The sequence below is a fragment of the Ochotona princeps genome, chromosome 3, assembly GCF_030435755.1.
Source record: "Ochotona princeps isolate mOchPri1 chromosome 3, mOchPri1.hap1, whole genome shotgun sequence".
Classification (NCBI taxonomy): Eukaryota; Metazoa; Chordata; class Mammalia; order Lagomorpha; family Ochotonidae; genus Ochotona; species Ochotona princeps.
In genome coordinates, this window is record NC_080834.1 from 84,372,620 (window position 1) to 84,394,820 (window position 22,201).

General features: G+C 40.2%; 1 protein-coding gene across 6 annotated transcripts in view; it reads right to left on the reverse strand.

The window, feature by feature from the left end:
• Nucleotides 1-22,201, reverse strand: part of IGSF11 (immunoglobulin superfamily member 11) — a 253,913-nt gene that overhangs the window by 148,490 nt on the left and 83,222 nt on the right. For 2 of the 6 annotated variants that reach the window (XM_058661924.1, XM_012928657.3), the window contains exon 3: nt 4,932-5,029. The exons of 2 other annotated variants lie outside the window; for them this stretch is intronic. In XM_058661924.1, coding sequence (XP_058517907.1) covers nt 4,932-4,971 — 40 coding nt within the window. In that variant the 5' untranslated portion in view covers nt 4,972-5,029. Of the gene's footprint in view, nt 1-486; nt 911-4,931; nt 5,030-22,201 lie in introns of those variants that run through there. 2 more of the 6 variants (XM_058661925.1, XM_058661923.1) reach the window with 2 other exon arrangements.

Below are 22,201 nucleotides of genomic sequence, written 5' to 3' on the forward strand. Positions count from 1 at the left end.
TTAATAAGGGCCAATCAAAACGTGAGAGTGGGTTTTAAAGGTCATGGTCAGACTACAATTTAAAGTTATTCTGAAGCCACCCAGTGCAGAAACTGATCCTTAATGCTGTTTCTAACAAGACCCATAACTACCAGAGTCTCTTATCTGGACGGGACCCAGTACTGCCAGGGGCACAGCGTTGGAGGAGCCCGAGGAGCGATCCTGGCCGACCGTAACCCCGCAGCAGCTTCAGTTACCTCTCGCTCAGATCGAAAACACCTGAGCTGTGTGTGTCGGGGCCAGTGCGCGCAGTCCGGGGACGCAGCTGCTGCTACTGCGCGCCTCAGCCTCGGCCAACAGCGACCACCACAGTGGCACCTGCGAAAGTTGAGGTCCGGGCACTCGGCACAAGGCGAGGTGGTATGCGGTTCCCCCGCAGATCTCTGTGTCCCGGGTCCGCCAGCCCGGCCTGGCCCTGCAGGGTGCGGAGGGTTTGGGGCTACTCACCGTGCAGGGACAGGAGCAGCAAGGGCGCCAGAAGGGAATCCCAAGAAGTCATCCCGGGGCTGCGGGGAGCGCTCCCGCTGCCTGCTGGACTCCTTGTCGCCGGAGCAGAGGCGCGGGTCGGGCTCCCGGCACCGTCGCGGCAACCCGGTGCTCCCGCACTCTGCCGAGCCCAACTGGGACCGTCGGGCGCGCAAACCAACCAAGTAGAGATCCCGGTTCCACCAAGGTTGAACTGCGACCCGAGGCGTCCAGGGGCTCGCTGGCCGCGCCCAGCAGCGCCTCAGCCACCTCGCGCTGCCCTAGGACCCGCCGGCCCCTCGCGCCGCGGGGGGAGCCACTCCTCCCAACTCTGGCCCGGCTTCTCCGGCAGCGCCGGTTCTGGGCCGCGCCGCCCACTCGCCCCGTTAGGTCTCCCGGGCAACCGCGGCTCCAGCGCGACGCCTGGCGGCCCACCCGCCGAGCCGAGCGCGGCGCGCAGCTGGCACGGCCCCGGCCACCTGCGCGCCGGCCGCCCGCTCCGCCAGCCCCCACGCATCCGTCAGCGCCAGGAGCGCCCGACGCCCACGCCCTGCTCCCCGCCCCAACCGCTCGCCCACAGGTGGTGTCAGCCTGCTTTCCACACTTCAGTACTTCAGCTGCTGTCTTCATCGCGTTTCTACCGGACTCTGATTTTTAATCCTCTCATAAAACACTGAATCCATGGAGTTTGTCCCATTCTGTAAGTCTTTGTGAGGTTCCCACCCCCGCCACTAGTTCCTCCTTGTTCTTCTTTCTTCCTTAAAAGCCCTTCACTCCTCATTCCTGTCGAAAATATTCCCAGATTCTGTCTCTTGTGTCAAACAGGTCAGTTTATACTAAATGTTCCTTCTGAACTGCTGGAGTGTCCTTGAACGTCAAGTATTTGTTAACTAGTGGCCATGTACTTTCATTGCGGCCGCTGTCACTTTAGATGTGCTTTTATCTTTGGTTTCTTGGTTGTTTCGGTTGGGTTGGGGAGAAGGACCTTAGGGTCTAATTAAATGGTTCTACCCACATCTTTCCTTATGAAGCATAATCTTTCCTTTTCTATCTATATCTCTATTTTTCTTACAGCCCATAATCACATCCGAGTTCAGCCTCCACACTGAGCCTTCACAATTGCAGGGCTCACGAGGCCCCTTTTGTCCATTGCTGCATCAGCTACAGCAGCAACCTCTGAACTACTCAGGAATTCCCAGACCCCATCTGGCAGGGGAAGTCCTCTCAGAACGAATCACAACAAACAGAAGAAATTCAAATGTGTAAAACCTGTATTTGGACAAGGACAGAAAGATAATGTATAAAAATGTAAATAATGTCAAGATGGTGGAATTAGGGATTAACTTTTTTGAAAATAAGGGTTGAGGGGAACATGTTAGCAAGTGCCAGTCAACACCAATATCTTATGTGAATGCCAGTTCATATCCAGCTGTTCCACTTCCAATTCAGTTCCCCACTAACAGCCTCAGAGAAGCAGTGCACAATGGCCCAAGTGTTTGGGTCCCTGCAGTCCACGTATCCTGGCATCAGCCTGACCCGCCCAACACTGACTGGACATGTGGGGAGTGCACTGCCAGGTAGCAGATAATCTCTCTCCACTTTCTCTCTGTAACTCTTTCAAACATTTTTTTTTTTAATCTAAAAAAAGAAATGGCAATCACTTTTAGCAAGAATACTCCAAAAAGATATTTTTAATGAGACTCTTAGCTTTTCCAGAATCCCCTGGTGAGATCTTTAAAGAAGGAACAGAGTGATGTGACAGGAGAGTCTTTCATATTAATAACAGAAGTTTAAATTTTAAAGTTCCCTCTTGTTCTTGTAAACTCTGAGATAAAGACTTGGATCTTCATCCACTTCAACCTCCTGTAGATGTTCCTGCAGTCTAACGCGGTATGGGGCAGACAGTTCATGTAAATGATGTAAGGAGCAAGGCAGCCTTATGAGCGGTAAGTGCCACTCAGACCAGGCATAACCCCAGGCTGAAATAGGAAGATAGAATTTTGTTCTTCAACTAAATAAATAACCTAAAAATGTAGTCATAAAATCCCTTAAAAAAAAACTATCTGACATACTGATCACATTCAATATTTGTAAAGTGCCTGTTCTATGGAAGGCACTGGGTGGAAAGTTAATCAAAAAAGGATTCCTGCCCTCAAATTCTGGTAGCACATGGAGTACATCCTTATGGCTATAAATCAAGTGGAGAGAGTTCTCCTGCTGCTCTTCTGCCTTGCCCACCGGGAGCCGGTGAGGCTTTTGCTAAGACAAGCAGTGTGGCTTGGGAAGGCAGAGAGGGGGTTTCAGAAAGCAGTATTGCTGCCCAGAGCCTGGGGGACAGACGGTAAGTGGAATCCAAGGAAGCGGATGAGGAATCCTGGAAAGTCTAAGTGCTGTACACACCAAGGCCCCTCTCACAGGAAACACAAAGTGTGCTTTAAAAATATATATTTGAAAGAAAGAATTACAGAGGAAAAGATAGAGCCAGAAGTATGTTTTTTTAGTTTGTAAATATGCCACCAGCATGTTCTGAACGTATCTTTTTCTTAGTAATTAATGAGTTCCCAGAGCTCATCTCTCCTAGTATGATCTCTGCCTTATGATCACAGCAAGGTTTCTTTAATTCTCCTGTATATTCTAAGTACCAAAACCACAGATAACTTCTTAGATTTCTAAAGTTTCTTTTAAATTCCTAAATGGGTTCACATATGTCATCTAATTTGATCTTCACAGTAACCCCAGCAAAGAGGTAAGGCATGTATAACTACCATCTCGTCACATAGAATATTATGTGTCAAAAGATCAAAAGACACCTCAGGGATGGCAAATACCAACAAATAAAACTACAACTAAGTCCTATAGCATTTCACATTTTCTACCTTACCATGAAGTCATTTTATTTCTATAAACCAGCATCTAGTTTAAAGTATAAACCATAGTGTCCTAAAGCTGTCTTCTGGGACTAACGGAATATGGCAGTTGCCTCCCTAGCATTTATCCCATCTCCACTCAACCACCAGCCACCCTCAACCTTGGTAGACATGTAGTTTGGATGAGGTTGTCCCTCAAACCTCTAAAGGAGTTATAGCTGATCTATCTTACCAAGGAGGAAATAAAGAACAGAATGATGGGGACAGGAATCCCTGGTACAAGACTCTGCTCTCTCATAATAACAATCTTGCTTTGAGAACATTAATGAGATAAGAATATAGCCAACATCTGAATACTGAATGTATGGACTATTCAAGTTAAAATTGCAATCCTAAGCAACTTTCTCTCCTCAATCCATGTCTTTCAATAATTAGTTAATTTGTATTTAATAATGGAAAATTTATTTGGAGAAACATATATAAGAAATTAAATGATAAAGGGAATTGTAAGGCTTACAAAAGTAAAATATAAATTATTTTTGAATTAGCCACTTTAAGTAGCTCAGCTCCTTCTCCATTCACATATATAAATTACAAGTTGATTGTGTTGAGGTGTATTGGTCATGGAGTATTTGAAAGTTAGGAGGAACCTATTTGATCCTTAACTATTTCTTAATCATTTTACTTTTTAAAATGTTGATCATCGTGTAATACTTGCACATTTGTATGGAATACAATGCAAACTATAAGCGCACTCAGACAAATAAATCACAGCAGGCAACTAACTTTTGCATTTCATTTTGTCTTTAGGCTCTACTACCTCTTCTCTTCCAGTTCTTTACGGAGCACATAATACATTATTATAAACTTTAGTCATCCCATTGTGCTGTGGTATCCATTATCCAAATTCCTTCTGATTCTTCTTCCCCTAACCCTTGTCAGTCTAATCACCACTGCAAGATCAGATTCACTACATATCTTTTTAAACTTTCATATAACTTTATTTCTGTGTCTGCCTATTTCACTTAAAATCTGATATCCCTTTTGTCTATTTTCTGCAACTGTTGAGGGATATTTTTGGATGAATAATATTTCTTAATATGTGCATTTTAATCCGTTAGTTCACCCATCAATGGGCACTCTATTGAGTTCGCACCTTGTCTATTATAAATAGTTCTATTACAAGTGGGAAACAGGCTGATTTAATTTGCTAGGATATACACGCAAAAGTGGGATAGCTGGATCTGTTCAAAGAATTTTCATGTTTTCCATAATGGTTGCACAAATTTGCATTTCCACCAACAGTGTACAGGGTTCCCTTTTCTCCACATCCTTACCACCAAGAACTTTATTGTGATTATTATTATTTTGAAAATAGTCGTGATTGTGGTCTTCCTTTGCATTTCCCTGATGGCTGGTAACTTTTTATAGTTTTTCAAAATTTTAATATGTTTTTTAACAGATTCAGTGTGGTTTGTAGATGGCTACTAATTTTGAGCTTTTGTTTTGTTTTGTTTTGTTTTGTTTTGTTTTGTTTTGTTTTATCCTGCTTGAACCTACCTGCTAGAGCCAGATACAGTCCAGGGTAGAATGCAGCCATTTTACATGTAAAATATGAGAGGAATTCTCTTTTCTCCTTTGTGAAAAGTTAGGAAATACTGTGAAATAACAACAAAGGAGAGAAGTGAATAGTGGAAACTTTAAAGCAAGGCAGCAGGCAAACTAACAAGCATTTATTACATACTGACAATTTTGTGCTTTAAAATATACTTCTCAAATATTAGATTTATTTATAACCTATAGTTACTTAATGTAACTCTTCCTAATAGTAACAAAGGGAAACAGAAACCTCCATCTTCTCCCCATAGATCAATTGTTCGGGTGACTGGGGATATTGTTGAGGCAAGATTTCACAGCATTTCCATTTATTTTTGAGAAAGAAAACTCTTTTCTTTAAGGCCTATTCATTATTTTTTAAATTTATTTTTATTGGAAAGGCAGATTTACAGAGAGAAGGAGACACAAAGGTAAAGATCTTCCACCCACTGGTTCACTTCCCAGATTACTGCAACAAGTGGAGCTGAGCCGATCCAAAGCCAGGAGCCAGGAGCCAGGATTCTTCCTGGTCTCCCACAGAGGTGAAGGGTCCCCAGTATTTGGGCCATCATTCTCCTCTGCTCTCTCAGGCTACAACAAAGGAGCTGGATGGGAAGCGGAGCAGTTGGAACACAAACTGGAACCCAAATGGGATCCTATCACACTTGGAGGTGAAGAATTAACCAGCTGAGTCATTGTGCCAGCCCCAAAATGTTTTATTTTCTTCAGTTCTTTTTTTCCATTTATTATTGCTATTTTATGACAATTCCATAGGCTCTGGGATTTCCCTTACCACCTCCTCAAATCTCCTCCTCTCCCTGATTTCCCATAAATTATTACAATAATATAGTTCTTCATAAACAGTCATAAGTTCATCATGTGGGCATGGACAATAGCAGAGAGTCCAGCAGCCTATTGTCAAGATAGATTTAACAATTTCATTGGGAGTTCATCTTTGATCTGGAGGTAGAGATGCGTACTGCATTATATCCTTATATCTGGATATGATAGTCTCCATTACACAGTTACTATATATCCCTTTAAATGAAAAGCCACAAAACAAAATCAACCACAGGAAGAAAACAACAGAAATTTGCAATGCCATGATGTTAAATAACATGCTATATAAATAACTGCATAACTAATGTGTCGCTGAAGAAATGAAAAAGAGAAGAATATTCTTGAAGAACATGATTCTATTGTATGACCTATGACTCAATGAAGAATTTAATATGAGAAAAAAAAACTGCTTTGAAGAAATAAAAATAAAAACAAAAACATCAAAATTCATGAGATACAGTTTCTGTTAATCTTTGTTGGTGAAATGTGTCTCCTGTAAGCAAAAGATAGATGGCTTTCGTTTTTTAATCCAGTCTACTAATCTATGATGTTTGGTTGATAAATTTAATCCTTTGACATTTGGGGATAATACAAATAGGTGGTAATTTGGTCCTGTCATTTACCAATAGGTTGTTCATTCTCTGATTTAGTCTTCTGCTGTGATTTTACTAGGATGTTCTGCACATTTGCCTTTGGTTTTGATAGCTGCCATTCCTCCTCTCTGTCAAGAGAACATCTTTGAGTATCATTTGTAGGTCAGGTCTGGAAGGGGTGTATTCTTTGAGCTTTTTTTCCTCTGGTTTTTTTCTTGCTCACTCTGTCACTATAAGAACTTCTCAGTGCTTCTTAAACAAGCAGGGACATTTCTGCCTCAGAATCACTGAAAGAATTCTTGTGATTTTTGCAGAGCTCTCTTTTCACTTTCTAAGGCCTCTTCTGATGTCACCTACAGTGAGGTATTAACTGACCATTCTATCCCAATAGAGTCTAAGCAGACATTTTTTTAAAAATCTCTTTATGTGTGTGTGTGTGTGTCTTCCATCACCAGCATAGACTCTGGTTTAGTCATATTGCTTGTTCTTTGTTCATTGTTGAGTTCTGAGTGCTTTTAAGAATGCTTGGCACATGGTAGATGTTGCAGATAAATTATGAATAGGTGAATCTATGAATGAAGTAAATCTTAAGGAATTTTACAGGACTAAAATCATTCACAACATATTCTCTGACCACAAAGATATTGACAGATATCAATAACAATGGGGGCGAGGGAAGAGGCAGGTGCATTGCTGCAGTGGCTGAGGTTTTCCACTTGCGACTTGGAAATCTCAGCGTGCTTGGTTCAAGTGTTCACTATTCTGCTTCCAAGCCAACTTCCTGTTGATACATATTCTGAGAGGCAGGAGATGAATCAAGTACTTGAGTCTCTGCTATACACGAGGGCGACTAGATGAAGATTTCAGCTCCTAGCTCTGGCCTGGCCTAGACTTGGCTACTGCAGGTATTTGGCAAATGAGCCACAAGATAGAAGATGTCAATCTCTCTGTTTCTTTCTAGTACTGCTCCCTTTCAAGGAAAATGAAAATATAAACAACAAATATTTAAATAACAGATACCACATGTAGATTTGAATATTAGGAACTACTTCCAAATAGTTCCAAATCAACAACATAAAGGAAACTAAAATGTGTTCAATGGAAAACAGTATTTTATATCAAAACCTGTGAATTGCAACTAGTATATATACTTGGATGAAAATATAAAGTCTCAGTGTTTACATTAGAAAAAATGAAAGTTATGACACAAGGATATTACCATACAGCTTAAGAATTTTGACCAAAAAAAGCCAAATAAATGCAAAGGGCACAAAATGAAATAACAAAAACAAAATTATAATTAAATATTAAACAAATATATAGTGCAGAAGGTCAGCACAGTCAAAAGCTATTATCTTTGAATGAAAATAATAAGCTAAAAATGAGGGACAGAGAGATGCCTAAAATAATCACAATATTAAAAAACACATTACTATCTTGCTATAGACATTAAAAACATAAGAAAAATGATTATGTTTATGCCAGTAAGGTTTGAAAACTTGGAAGAAATGGGCAAAGTACTAGAAAATGTTTATTAATAAGCAGAACCTTAATAGTCTCATACAATGGAAGTAATTATAGTAACAGCTTAAAACTCTACTAATAGAGAACAGTGCTTCCTGCTTGTGGCCTGGGAAGTCAGTACAGGATGGCTAAAGTCCTTGGACTGTTGCATCCACATGGGAGACCTGGAAGAAGCTCCTGGTTCTGATTTCAGATCAGTTCAGCTTCAGTCATTTCAGCCATTTGAGGAGTGAACCGATGGATGGAAGATTCTCTCTCGTCTGCACGTGCACTTTTTCTCTGTCGCTTGCTTCTCTCTGTAAATTTGCCTTTCAAGTAAAAATAAATAAATCTCTTTAAAAATATATAAATTCAATGCAATTATGCAACTTGCAAAAATCTTTTTCTGTGATTTATTTTTATTTTAAAGGCAGAGTTACAGTGAGAAGCAGAGACTGGCTCACTCTCCAGATGGTTGCTAAGACCTGGGCTGCCCCAGACCAAAGCCAAGAGCTAAGAGATTCTTTTGGGTCTCCCACATGGGTGTAAAGGTCCAAGCCACTTGGGCCAGCCTCCACTGTTTCCATGGGTACACTATCAGAGAACTGAGTCTCAGGTGGAGCATCTGGGACTCCAGCTTGGGCCCAAACAAGATGCAGTGCTATTGACAGTGGCTTAACCCACCCCATAATGCCCCTTACATACATAATGTGCTTTTCAATATAAATTAAGAAAAAGTATATTGGTGGGTATTGGTCATCCAAGAAGGCTAGACTGGTAGTTTTTTGGTTTTGGTTTGCATTTACTGCTTTTGGTTTTTGTTTTGTTTTGTTTTTTGGTTTTTGTTTTGTTTTGTTTTTGCATCAAGGGCTTCCATCTTCAACTACACCAGCCAAAACTGATTCCCCACCTCCTAGCAACCAGAGTACAGTAACATAGCACAATCTTTAGCTACCTGGAAAGATTCACAATTAGAATTTTAGGTCAGACTCAGGTTGTCATAAAAATGAAAGAAAGAAGAAAGCATAAGACCAACAAAATGATAAGATTTTAAAATAAGGGAAGGATGAGGAGGAATTTATTGTACTGCCCACTCACCTGGGACAGATATGGTTAAGGTGCCAAGTGTGGCAATGCAGGGTGCCAGCTGCAGTGGTGATACCAGGTGCCATTCAGTGAATCCTACTGTCATGTTCCAATAGTGTCCTTTTGGCTACTTATTTCCTTTAGTGGATGCTTGTGTTCTCATTCTTTAGACTTCCTATGTTTTCTGTGAGCTACTTCCTATCCTGTTTTAATTAAGCACCACTAATTTCTGCTGTTTGTAGCCAAAAACATTATCTTTAGAATTAAAGTCTCCTGAAGTTCTTCTCTTTCCAGTAGACTGATACTGATTAACTTACACGTTCAAAAGGGAAGAGGGGTCTATTTGATAAAAAGTCACAAAGATTTTTGTACAGTAGTAATATCTAGGTAAAGACTGAAAATGTAATAAATAGCACAAGAATGCAAAGATTTTGAAAACATGGACTCTAGTCTGATTGTATTTTTCACCAGTGTATGGATCAGAGAAAATGTAGACTATACATTTCATATTTAAATCAACTGATTTTTATGTATACTTACTATGTTTCACATACGTAACTTACACTATATGCTTTAACAAATACAACCTCATTTAAATCCTTACAATGGCCCTGTAATACTGGCAATTTTATCCCTATTTTCCCAGATCAATGAAAATGACATTTACGTATGCCTCAAACTGCTTGGTCAAATTCATAAAGCTTTTGAGCAATAAAGCCCAAAGACTTAAAGACTCTAGGGCCAGTGTTCTATCCACTGTACCCTGATATCTCTATTTTAATGAAGAGCACAGTTGATAATTTGCAACTGATTATCTCCCTGCTAATTTTTAATACTAAGGAATCTTTGTTCCTATTTTAACTTATTCTCTGTATCTGCTAATTAACATTCTTTCTTAAGAGACTGTGATTTTCACAATCAAGTGGATAATACTCACTTAAAAATAAACCTGAAATTTCCTATCCAATGAGCATAAATAACTAAATGAACAACACCTGGACTTTCTATGCTTTTAAATAATGAAATGAGGAACAAGCTATGAAAATTGGAACACAAATCGAGGATGGTGAGTGATACTATGTTTCTATGGTAACAAAACAAGGAAAAAATTAGATGGTGTTCAAGATATTTTAATTCTCGGTACACAAGTACAACATCATTTTTACAAAAAAAATATATATATGTACCTAATCATTATTATTACCAAAATTAATTAATTCACAAAATTAATACTATGCACTACTAAGGGAAGAGTACTTCAGTATGAGAATCCTCTTGAACAGCATTTCAGAGCTTCTCAGTAATTTAGCCTTAGCTGCAGTCTTAGCTCAGTCTCCCACTAACGATAGTGTCTTGCTCTACCTTGACCTCTGCCAACTACCTTTCAATTTTCTTCAGGAAATTCTCTGGCTTTGCTACTGGAGACATCAGCAGGAATTTGGCAGCACTGATCTGTGAAGCCCAGAAATGCAAGGATGACAATATTTTATGGGGCCACCTTGGGCCAACATGGATTAGAAAGCGATGGATAATCATTCTTTCTTGCATCATTGTCATCAAGTGACAGCTCCTACCCACATTGCATCAGGTTCTTTAAAAGGATTGGCATGGGCTCGGCAGCGTGGCCTAGTGGCTAAGGTCCTCGCCTTGATCCCATATGGCCGCTGGTTCTAATCCCAGCAGCTCCACTTCCTCTCTATCTTTCCTCCTCTCAGTATATCTGACTTTGTAATAAAAATAAAATAAATCTTAAAAAAAAATTAAAAAATAAAAAAATAAAAGGATTGGCATGACAAGGAACTTGACTGGACTATAAAATGCTGGACTCTATGTTTAGTATATGCTTGCAAAGAGGAAATCTCAACTGAACTTGAACTGTGGTTATGCAACAAGGTGGAGTAATCCACCATGGGGGGACGGTGTGGGGAGGGGTGGAAAGAATCCCAGTACCTATGAAACTGTGTCACATAATACAATGTAATTAATGAATAAAAAAATAAATAAATATTGCTAATGGGAAAAAAAAAAAGATTGGCATGAGTGACAGTAACCAAGCAAAACAAATACACCTTTGCTTGACTTTACCTCTACCCTTTTTAATTCCCCATCAATTAATTCAGCTCTTCAAAACTTTTTTTAAGATTTCTTTTAAAATTTTCATTGGAAACTCAGATATACAGAGAGGAGGAGAGACAGAGTGAAGATCTTCCATGTAATGATTCACTCTCCAAGTGACAGCAAGATCCCAGAGCTGAGCAGATCTGAAACCAGAAGCTAGGACCCTCTTCCAAGTTTTTCCCATGTGGATGCAGGGCCCCAAAGCTTTAGGCCATCCTTGACTGCTTTCCCAGGCCACAACCAGGGTGGATGGGAAGCAAGGCTCCCAGGATTATAACCAGCGCCCATGTGGGAGCCGGGCACATGCAAGGCAAGGACTTTTTGCTCTGCTACTGCACTGGATCCAAAACTTTTTTTATACAGGATATACTTAAAAGGGAACCCAAACTAAAAGACTTTCTTTGAAGTAGATTATATGTGTATATAGTTCTTAGTAAAATGTGACTATGTTTTTTTTTTACTTTTTCTATATGTTTCAATGTTATTATTTTGTATGATACAGTTTTGTAGGTAAAGGGATTCCCACTACAACTCCCTCACTCCCCTTCAATCATTTGCTCCATATTGTTAAAAATAATATAGTCCTTCAGCAACATCCAGAAGTCTAACATTCAGCTATTTTTCGGTAGCCATCTCTCTTATAACTAAAAATTAAAATTATGAGACCAGTATACTACTTGCCCCAGAGATTCATGATGTCTAGAATCAACTAATTTAAACACAAAGCTTTTTATGTTTGGTTCTCTAAACTATAAACTACTGACTCAATGATGCTTTATTTTTAATTTTTATTCATAATAATTATACATATCTTCTCTACTATATTCCAATGCACATGTACAATGTATACTGGTCTAAGCAGAATATTCAACATTTTCTATCTTTAACATTACAAATGAAGACTTGCAACGTCTCTCTTCTGTTTGGTCACACAAAATGTACTAGGTTATTGTGAACTACAGTCTCTCCACTATGCTGTATTACATTAGAAATTAATTCCTTGATCTGACTCTGATTTGGTACCTTAAAACTAATTTCTTCTACACACACTTATACACCAGCCTCTAATAATCAACATTCTGTGTTTAGATTTACTTTTTTCCCCAGCTTACATGTATAAAGGAGAATATGTGGTATTTGTCTTTCTGTGTCTGGCTTATTGAACCTAACAATGTCCTCTGGTAGCCATCATTTTGCTGAAAATGACAGACCTTCAATCTTTCTGTATCTGAATAGTATTCCTGTGTGTGTGTGTGTGTGTGTGTGTGTGTGTGTGTGTGTCAAACTTTCTTTATCCATTCATCTGATGATGGACACCTTGGTTGATTCTCTATCTTGCCTACTATGAATAATTCTGCAATAAACATGATAGTACATTTTTGATACAGTGCATTCATGTCTTTTGGATATATATATACCCAGTAATGGAACTGGTGGGTCACATGCCAATTCTATTTCTGACTTTTTAAGAAATCTCCATACTCTTTTCCAGAGTGGCTTCACTAATTTACATTCCAACCAATCATGTGTAAGAGTTTCCCTCTGGGTTGGATCCATAATGGATCCACACTGACTTCAGCTGTCCTGGGATATGAAGAGAACAAAAGATTTTCCAAGGATCTGACTGATGGCCATTTGCAGCAAAAAACTGACAAAATGATGACTCTGTGTGACAATAGTGGGGAGGACAGAAATGCTACTGCAGGTGGCTGCACAGAAAACCGCTGCCTGGGAGTCATCAGATTGCAAAATCAAAGGAGGAAGATATTTCCCTGTGCCCTGCAACCCACAGCTTGGTCTGAGAGAGAACTGAACAGCCTGAGAGGCTGACAAGAATCTGACTAACAGAGAAGGGCAGCCACCTTACATCCCTCCCTTCCCCAACTCCTGCAGAGCACTGGTTTCAGCTGTAAATGGTCATGCATCAGACCTGTGTTCCACTACTACCAAAATCAGAGTAACAGCAACTTGTGGCAAAGGACAGATGCCCTGCATCTTGTAAGGATGCAAGTTTGGGGGCACAGCTATTTTAATTCATGCTACATAAGGCAGGAGGGCTTCCCTTAGCTCCCAGGGGCTTGCACTAGCCCCACAAAACACCAGCTGCCACCCAGGGGAATCTGAATAGTGACTCCTCTGTGCCCCACAACACCAGGAGTATAACAGTTCTAATTTCCTCAGTTCCATTGTAATCTGCCTGGATGGCCTGGGGACGATCCTACCTGAATTCTACCTCTTCACACCTGCCAGAGAAAAATCTCTGTGTATTTTGTAATCACCCTGTAGGACTGGAACAAGCACCAGTTCACATCCCAAGGTCCTAGAACCAGAGATGTTGGTATGTTATAAGCCACAGCACCAAGTGGACTCTTCTAGCAGCATGTGACAAAGGGCTGACCCACATCACACAGCCCTAGACTCACAGCAATTGGTGCCAGAAACACCAGAATCACTCAGATTTGTCATTGGGATGAGACACAGCTGCTTTTGTCTCCCTTAGCACCAAAAACAAGACACTTCTGAAAAATTACACAAGTCCTCAGAAACAAAATAGAATTCAAATAATGATTGTAAGGAAACTCAGTGTGATGTAAGAGAATATAGACAGACATCTGAAGAAATGAGTAACAAATGGGTGACATAATTACTGAAAGTAAAAATATTACTAAGGTGATAGAAATTATTAGGAAGAACCAAATAGAAAATTTTAGAGACAAAATCTTCAATCAGTGGAACAAAAAACATACATTTAAGAGTTTTAACAGTAGAATAAACCAAGTAGAGGAAAGAATTTCTGACATTGCAGACAAAACTTTTTTGAAGTAACACCAACAGGCAAAAATAACAATAAAAGGGATTTTAAATAATAAAGTGGAGGTCACTACCTGCAGTGCCAGTATCCCATCTGGGCACCAGTTTGAGCCTCAGCTGCTCCATTTCCATCTAGCACCATAATGATGCACCTGGGAAAACACCAGAAGATGATCCAAATTCTTGGGCTCTTGTACCCACATGGGAGACCCAGAAGAAGCTTTTGACTTCAGACTGGCCCAGTACCAGCCATTGAAGCCATTTGGGGAGTGAACCAGCAGGTGGAAGATCTCTCTGTCTCTTTCCCTCTCTGTAACTCTGTTATTCAAATAAATTTTTTTTAATTTTTTTAAAAAATTAAATGAATGTGCAAAATATGGGACACCATTAAACACCCAAATATTCGTATTATAGGCATTCCTAAAGGAGGAGAGATGAAAAAAAAGCCAGCGCAAACTCACTAAATAATAATGGAAGGCATCCTAGGTTTTAAAGTTGACATGGTTATCCAAATGCAAGAAGCCCAAAGACCCCAAAATTACTGACCTAAAAAAACAAAAGAACCTCTCCAAGGAATACTATAATCAAATTGCTAAGCACAAAAATTAAGGATAAGGAGAGAATCCTGAAGACAGTAAGAGAGAAGCATCAAGTTACATATAAAGGAAAGCCAATTAGACTAATGTCAGAGTTCTCAAAAAAGCCAAATAGGCCAGAAGAGAAGCAGATGGTATTTTCAAGCCTTTGAAAGGAAAAAAAACTTCCAAGCGTATTATACTCATAGATATTGTCTGAAAGTGAGAGAGAAGTAAGTTAATTTCTGGATAAGCAAAAGCTGAGAATTCACCACCACCAGACCAGCCTTAGAAGAAATTCTGAAGGCAGTCCTGCATTAGCAGTAAACATCATGAAAATACATGACACCATTGAATTCACTACATGACAAGTATAATCAACATCCATTCAAAAAATACCATCACATAATATAATAATATATATGATCCCAACACAAACCACAAATACATATTCAGCCGATACTATTAGATGTAGGGGAGAGATGACTTCAGCTGCATGCTCTCATTAATGGAAAGATCATCCAGGCTAGAAGAACATTTGGATTGGAACACACTATCAAGCAAATTTGCCAATGCACATCTACAGGACATGTCACCCAAGAGCTACAGAAGGTATATACTGCTCAGCAGCACATGGGACATGCACTAGGAGAGATCATATCTGACGCAACAAAATCAGTGTCAGTAAATATTAGAAGATCAAAATCATATCATGTATCTTCTCAGATCAGTAAGAAACAAAGCTAGAAATCAACCAGAACAACAGAACACTCCTAAATACATGGAAGTTAGGCAACATGCTCTTGAATGATCAAAGGATCACTGAAAAAATCGAAAGGGAAATAAAAAATTTAGTTGAAATAAATAAAAATTGAGAATCAAGATGGCGGAATAGGGTAAGGACACATTTATACAGACGGGAAAACATTCAATCAGAATGAAGCAGAGAGGACATATTTCAGGTTGTAGGAAAGGACAGAACAACAGCAGAGGGGTACCTGGAGACTGACCGACACAGGAAAGCAGTGGACACAACAGTGTGGTGTTGCAGAGACTGATACTCCAGCACGCAATCTGAACTCCACAGCAGCCGAAACTCCACCAGCAACCAGGTGGGAAGGGACTTTCACTGGGAGATTGGGAGGTGAACCCAGACAAAGAACTGTCCGTTCTGCTGGTCCATTTTATTTGACCAGGAGCAGAGACAGAGCAGCAGATCCCAGACGGGCAGTATGAGAACAGAGTGGATTTCACAGCCCAGTCAGCCCCTAGAGCTGAATTGGGCGCCATTTTGTGTAAAGAGGAAAGGGCAAGGGAAGGGACTGAGAATGCGTTGAGCTGGGAGTGAGCTCATTTCTGTCTCAGTGAACTGCAACGACATGGCATTCTACGGGTTCCACCCAGGGCAGGTCTGGGATAGTCCTCGGATCTGATGGCCAGCAAATCAAGAACCTTAGTGTTTGTACATCAGGCGCCATTTTGGGCACTGTGGCAATAGCTTTGGGACTTCAGGGGACAATAGTGAACTGCACATGTGCTGATCTCGCGAGAACTTGCTGAGGTCTGTGATTGCACTGGTCCCGCAGGAAAATAATACCGACTGTGCCATCATACCAGCCAAAATAGGTCCATGTGGCACCCAGACCTAACGACAAGATCAGCACCACCAACAACCTAATTATATAGGACACCTGGTATCTCTCTAATCCTGGGACCTGCTCCAACCAGAAGTGGGAGAAAGGTTGCAGAGACAATGGTGAGGCCTCAGCACGGTATCACAGGAGGTGGAGAGTGGTGAGTCAAGAGCTGGGGCTGTGGAGACCATGGTGGAAATCTGACAAAAGAACCCAAACCTGGAACTCGCTGGAGGTTGTAGCACAAGTGGCTGCAAGCAAAAAGGTGTGTACCAACTGCAATAAGTAAAATCGCATTGTAGCCCTGTGGGTGACACAGCTTAGAAACCTACCCCAAGAAGACTCTGCTAACCAGAAGTACAATGATCAAGAGCAAAAGAAGAGACAAAGGCACAATGAATATTCCCGAAAATTCCCCTGCAAGGGAGCAAAACCCTATGCCAACCTCAGAGTTAACTGAGGAAGACATCAAGAAAATGGGGCACACAGAATCCATAAGACTCATTTTAAAGATTCTGATTAACAGTGAGAAGCTCATGCAAGAGTTCAAAGAATTTAAGGAAGCAATAAAGCAAATCAAGGCTGGTATATCAGAAATTAAGAACACAGTGGAGCAAATTAAGAGTACAGTGGAGAGTCTCCAAAACAGAATGAAGCAAACAGAAGAAAGAATCTCAGAATTGGAAGGTATTTCCTGTCAACAGGGGGAAGCAAATAAAAAGCTGGAAGCAGAGCTGGATCAGGTCAAAAAAAGTACTCAAGAATTGAAAGACACTATTAAGAGGCCAAATCTAAGAGTTATGGGAGTCCCAGAAGGTACAGAAAGAGAAGCTGGGTTGACAAATGTATTTAATGAAATAATAAAGGAAAATTTCCCCAATCTAGAGGAAGAATTGGGAAACAGGTTCCAGGAGGGGCACGGAACTCCCAACAGGCTTGATCAAAAACGATCTTCACCACGACATATGATCTTCAAGCTCTCTTTGGTTGAACATAAGGAAAAAATCCTTAAATGTGCACGTGAAAAAAATCAATTGACATATAAAGGAAAGCATTTAAGCTCACAGGAGATCTCTCACAGGAAACTCTACAGGCAAGAAGAGAATGCAGTGACATATTCCAGATTCTAAAAGAAAAAAATTTTCGGCCTAGGATAACATATCCAGAAAAGCTTTTTTTCGTCTTTGAAAATGAAATAAAATTCTTCCACACAGTAAAGAGAGGCTGGAGGAATTTGCCTCTTCCAAACCTGCCCTGCAAGGGATACTTCAAGATGTTCTCTTGAGAGAGAAGAGGAATTGCACTTACCCAAACCAAAGGCAAACAGAAGAACATACCACTAAAATGACAACAGAAGACTAAACCAATGAACAACCCATTCCTGAAATGACAGGACCAAAGTACCACCCATGTATATTAAACTCTGAATGTAAATGGCTTAAGCTCAATCAAACGTCATAGATTAGTACACTGGATTAAAAATCAAAACCCATCTTTTTATTGTCTGGAGGAGACTCACTTCAACAAAGATCAGCAGAAACTATATCACATGGGTTTTGTTGTTTTCTGTCAGTTTCATCTCTTCAAAACACTTCCTTCTGATTGAATCATTCAATGACTCGTAGATCATGCAGTGGCATCATTTTCTTCAAGAAGGTTCTTGATTTTCATTTCTTCAGCTACACATTAGTCATTTAATAACATGTTATTTAACTTCTTGATGTTGTTAATTTCTTTTTTCTCCCAGATGTTGATTTTGTTTTGTGGCTCTTCATTTAAGGGGATGTATAGTAGCTGTATAATGGAGACTGTCATATCTAGTAACATGTCATTTAACTACAGGCATTGTAAATTTCTATTTTTCTTTTCATTGTTGTTTTTGTATCACGACTTTTCATTTAAGGGAATGTACAGCAGTTGTGTAATGGAGACTATCATATCTAGTAACATGTCATTTAACTTCATGGCATTGTAAATTTCTATTTTTCTTTCTATTGTTGATTTTGAAACATGACTTTTCATTTAAGGGGATGTATGGTAGCTGTGAAATGGAGACCGACATTCAGATGTGAGGATGTAGTGTGGCATGCATTTCTACTTTCAGACAAAGATGGACTTACAATGAAACTGTTTACTATATCTTGACAATAGGATTCTGGACTCTCTGCCATTGTCCATGCCCGCAATGATGGACATATGACTGAGTATGAAGAACTTTATGTTAGTAATGATATAGCGGAACTGAGGGGGAGGGAACTGGGGAGGGGATAAGGGAATATGAAACTGTATTATAAAATAATAACAATAATAAAAAAATGTATCAAAAAAAGTAATAAATAAAATTTAAATGATGTATCAAACCCGTGGGATATAGCAAACACAGTATGAAGAGAGGGAAGTTTACACCAGTAGGTGCCTACATTAAGAAAAAGAAATGTGTCAAATAAAAAATAACTAGTCATACATCTCAAAAGTTAAAAAAAGGGCCCGGCACAGTGGCCTAGCGGCTAAAGTCCTCGCCTTGAATGCCCCGGGATCCCATATGGGCACCGGTTCTAATCCCGGCAGCTCCACTTCCCATCCAGCTCCCTGCTTGTGGCCTGGGAAAGCAGTCGAAGATGGCCCAAAGTTTTGGGACCCTGCACCCGCGTGGGAGACCCGGAAGAGGTTCCTGGTTCCTGGCATCGGATTGGCGCACACTGGCCCGATGCGGCTCACTTGGGGAGTGAATCATCGGACGGAAGATCTTCCTCTCTGTCTCTCCTCCTCTCTGTATATCCAGCTTTCCAATAATGATAAAATCTTTTTTAAAAAGTTAAAAAAAAATCCATATCAACAGGAAGCAAGAAATAAGAATTAGAGCAGAAACAAATGAAACTAAAAAAAAATCAGCAAAGCAAAATTCTAGTTTTTTGAGAATATAGACAAAACAAATAAACCTCTAACTGAATTTTTTTACAAAACTAGAGATGAAAAGGAGATATTAAAACTGAAACCATTCAAATAAAGGCAATCCTAAGAAACTACTATAAAATTAGATGCAAGTTGAAAAATATATATGCTAATTGGAAAAGCTTTAAAAATTCTAGATACTCAGAATCTACCATGATTAAGCAAGAAGATATAAATATTCTACACAGATCTACAATATTCATTAGATTGAAACAGTAATCAAAAGTCTTCTATCATGTAAATGTCCAGGATCTGATGGCTTTACTACCAAATTCTTCAAAACAGATAGAGAGGACCTAATGCTTACACTTCTGAAACTACTCCAAAATTATAACCAGGATGGGACTCTGACAAACTCATTTTATTAGGCCAATATCATTTTGATGCCATAAACAAACAGAGAAATAACATAAACAAAAAACTACAGACCTCTATTCTTAATAAACATATTTAACAAAGATTCTCAACAAAATACAAGCAACCCAAATTCAAAACTGTTTCAAAAGATTACACATAATAATAAAAATGAGATTTACCAGAGAAAAGCAACAGTGGTTCAACACTCACAATTCAATAACCACCAGAAATCATACCACATGGGGCTGGCACAGTGGTATAGTCAGCACAAGCAGTACCAAAAACAGTCCACAGGGCACCGGTTCTTGTACCAAGTGCTCCACTTCCCATACAGCTCTCTGCTTGTGATCTGGAAAAACAGTGAAGAATGGCTCAGGTCCTTGGGCCCCGGCACCCTTGTGGGAAACCCAGAAGAGGCTCCTGATTCTTTTTTTATTATTATTATTCATTAATTACATTGTATTATGTGACACAGTTTCATAGGTACTGGGATTCTCCCCACCCCTCCCCAAACCCTCCCACCATGGTGGATTCCTCCACCTTGTTGCATAACCACAGTTCAAGTTCAGTTGAGATTCCCTCATTGCAAGCATATACCAAACATAGAGCCCAGCATCTTATGGTCCAGTCAAGTTCAACGGCTTCTTAGGTATACCCTCTCTGGTTTGAAGACAGAGCCAGCAGAGTATCATCCCGATCAATTAAAAGCTCCAACATACCATCAGCAAAAATTTACATCATTATGGAATTAATTGACATAGTAATGAGTAACCTCCTGATTCTTGACTTTGAATTGGCTCAGCTCTGGCCACTATGGCGATTTCAGGAGTAAACCAGTGGATGGAAGATCTCTCTATTTCTCTCTGTTTCTTTGTAAATCTACCTTTTCAAATAAATCTTTTTTTAAAAAAGCATAAATCATATTCCCAGAATGGTCTTATATATATAAGACCAGGGATAGCATTGTGGCCCAGTGGGTAAAGCCATCATCTATTATGCCAGCATCCAATGAGGGGGCTGATTCATGGCCTCCAATTTAAACCATCTGTCTGCTAAAAAGCTGGGAAAGCAGCAGAAGATAGCCCATGTGTTTGTCACCCATACTGGAGATTCCACATGAAATACCTGGCTCCTGGCTTTAGCCTGGCCCAAGACTAGACATTATGGTCATCTGAGGACTGAGCTAACAGGTGGAAGCTTTCTCCAACTGTTTCTCTCTGTAATTATTTCAAAATAAATAAGTAAATCTATAGATAGGTAGACAGTATATATATATATGTTATATAGTCATCTAAATAAATGCAGAGAAAGTATTTGATAAGATTAAAACCCCTTTATGATAAAAAAAAATGTACTCCACAAATTAGATATAGAAGAAATATAACTCAAATTTTAAACACTATGAAAACCAACACCTGATAGCATACTGACTGGGAAGAGCTGAACACATTTTCCCCTTATATCTGGACCAATACAGGAATATCCACTTTATCCACTCTTATTCAATTTGGTACTGAGAGTTTTAGCCACAGCAATAAGAAAGGAAAAAATATAAAAGGCATCAGGTGAGAATCAAGATGGTAGAATAGGGCAAGGACACGTTTAAATAGATGGAGAAATATTAGCCAGTGTGAAGTAGACAGAGTGCATTCCAAGAAATAGGAGAGGACAGAACAGCAGCGGAGGGGTACCTGGAGACTGACAGACACAGGAAAGCAGCAGTCACAACGATGTGGTGTTGCAGACACCAGATACTGCAGCGGCATTCAGAAAGTGATGATCCGAATTGCGCAGGCAATCAGAACTACATCAACAACCATGTGGGAAGAGACTTTCACTGGGTGAGCTCAGAAGGCAAATCCAGACAAAGAACTGCCCTTCCTGCTGGTCTGTTTGATTTGACCAGGAGCAGAGGCAGAGTGGCAGATCCCAGATGGACAGTGCAAGAACAGGATTGATTTCACAACCAGTCCACCCGCTAGGGCCATATCTGACACCGTTTTGTTTAAGGAGACAATGGCTATGGGCAGTACTGAGCATGCACTGAGCTGGGAGTGAATTCACTTCTGGCTCATTGAACTGCAACAGCATGACATCCTGCAGGTTTTAATCAAGACAGGTCTGGGTAACCCTCAGACCTGACAGACAGCAGATCAAGAGCTAGTAGTGCCACACCAAGCACCACTTTGTACAGTGTGGCAAATAAGACTGCAGGAACAACAGTGAGCTGTGCATGCAAGAGCTTCATGAGTTCTCATGGAGCTCAATGCACTGCACTGGTCCCACAGTAAAATATTACCTACTATAACATCATATAGGTCAAAATAGGCCCGTGTGGCCCTCAGACCTAACGGCCAATAGCTTCTGCCAAGATCAGCACCAACTACAACCTAGATCCATATTGGACACCTGGAGTCTCCCTAATCCTGAAACCTACTCCAACTGAAACCGGGAGAAAGGTTGTACAGACAATGGTGCAGCCTCAGCACGATAGCACAGGAGGTGGAGAGTGGTGAACCAGGAGCTGGGGTTACAGAGACCATGGTGGAAATCTAACATGAGTACTCAGACCTGCAACTTGCTGGAGGGAGTGGCACAACCAACTGCAAACAAAGAGCCGTGTACTAACTGCAGTAAGTAAAATCGAGCTGTAAACCTAAGGGTGACACAGCTTAGAAACCTGCCCCAACCAGAAGAATCTGATAACCAGAAGTACAATGACCAAGAGCAAAAGAAGAGACAGAGGCAAAATGAATATTACTGAA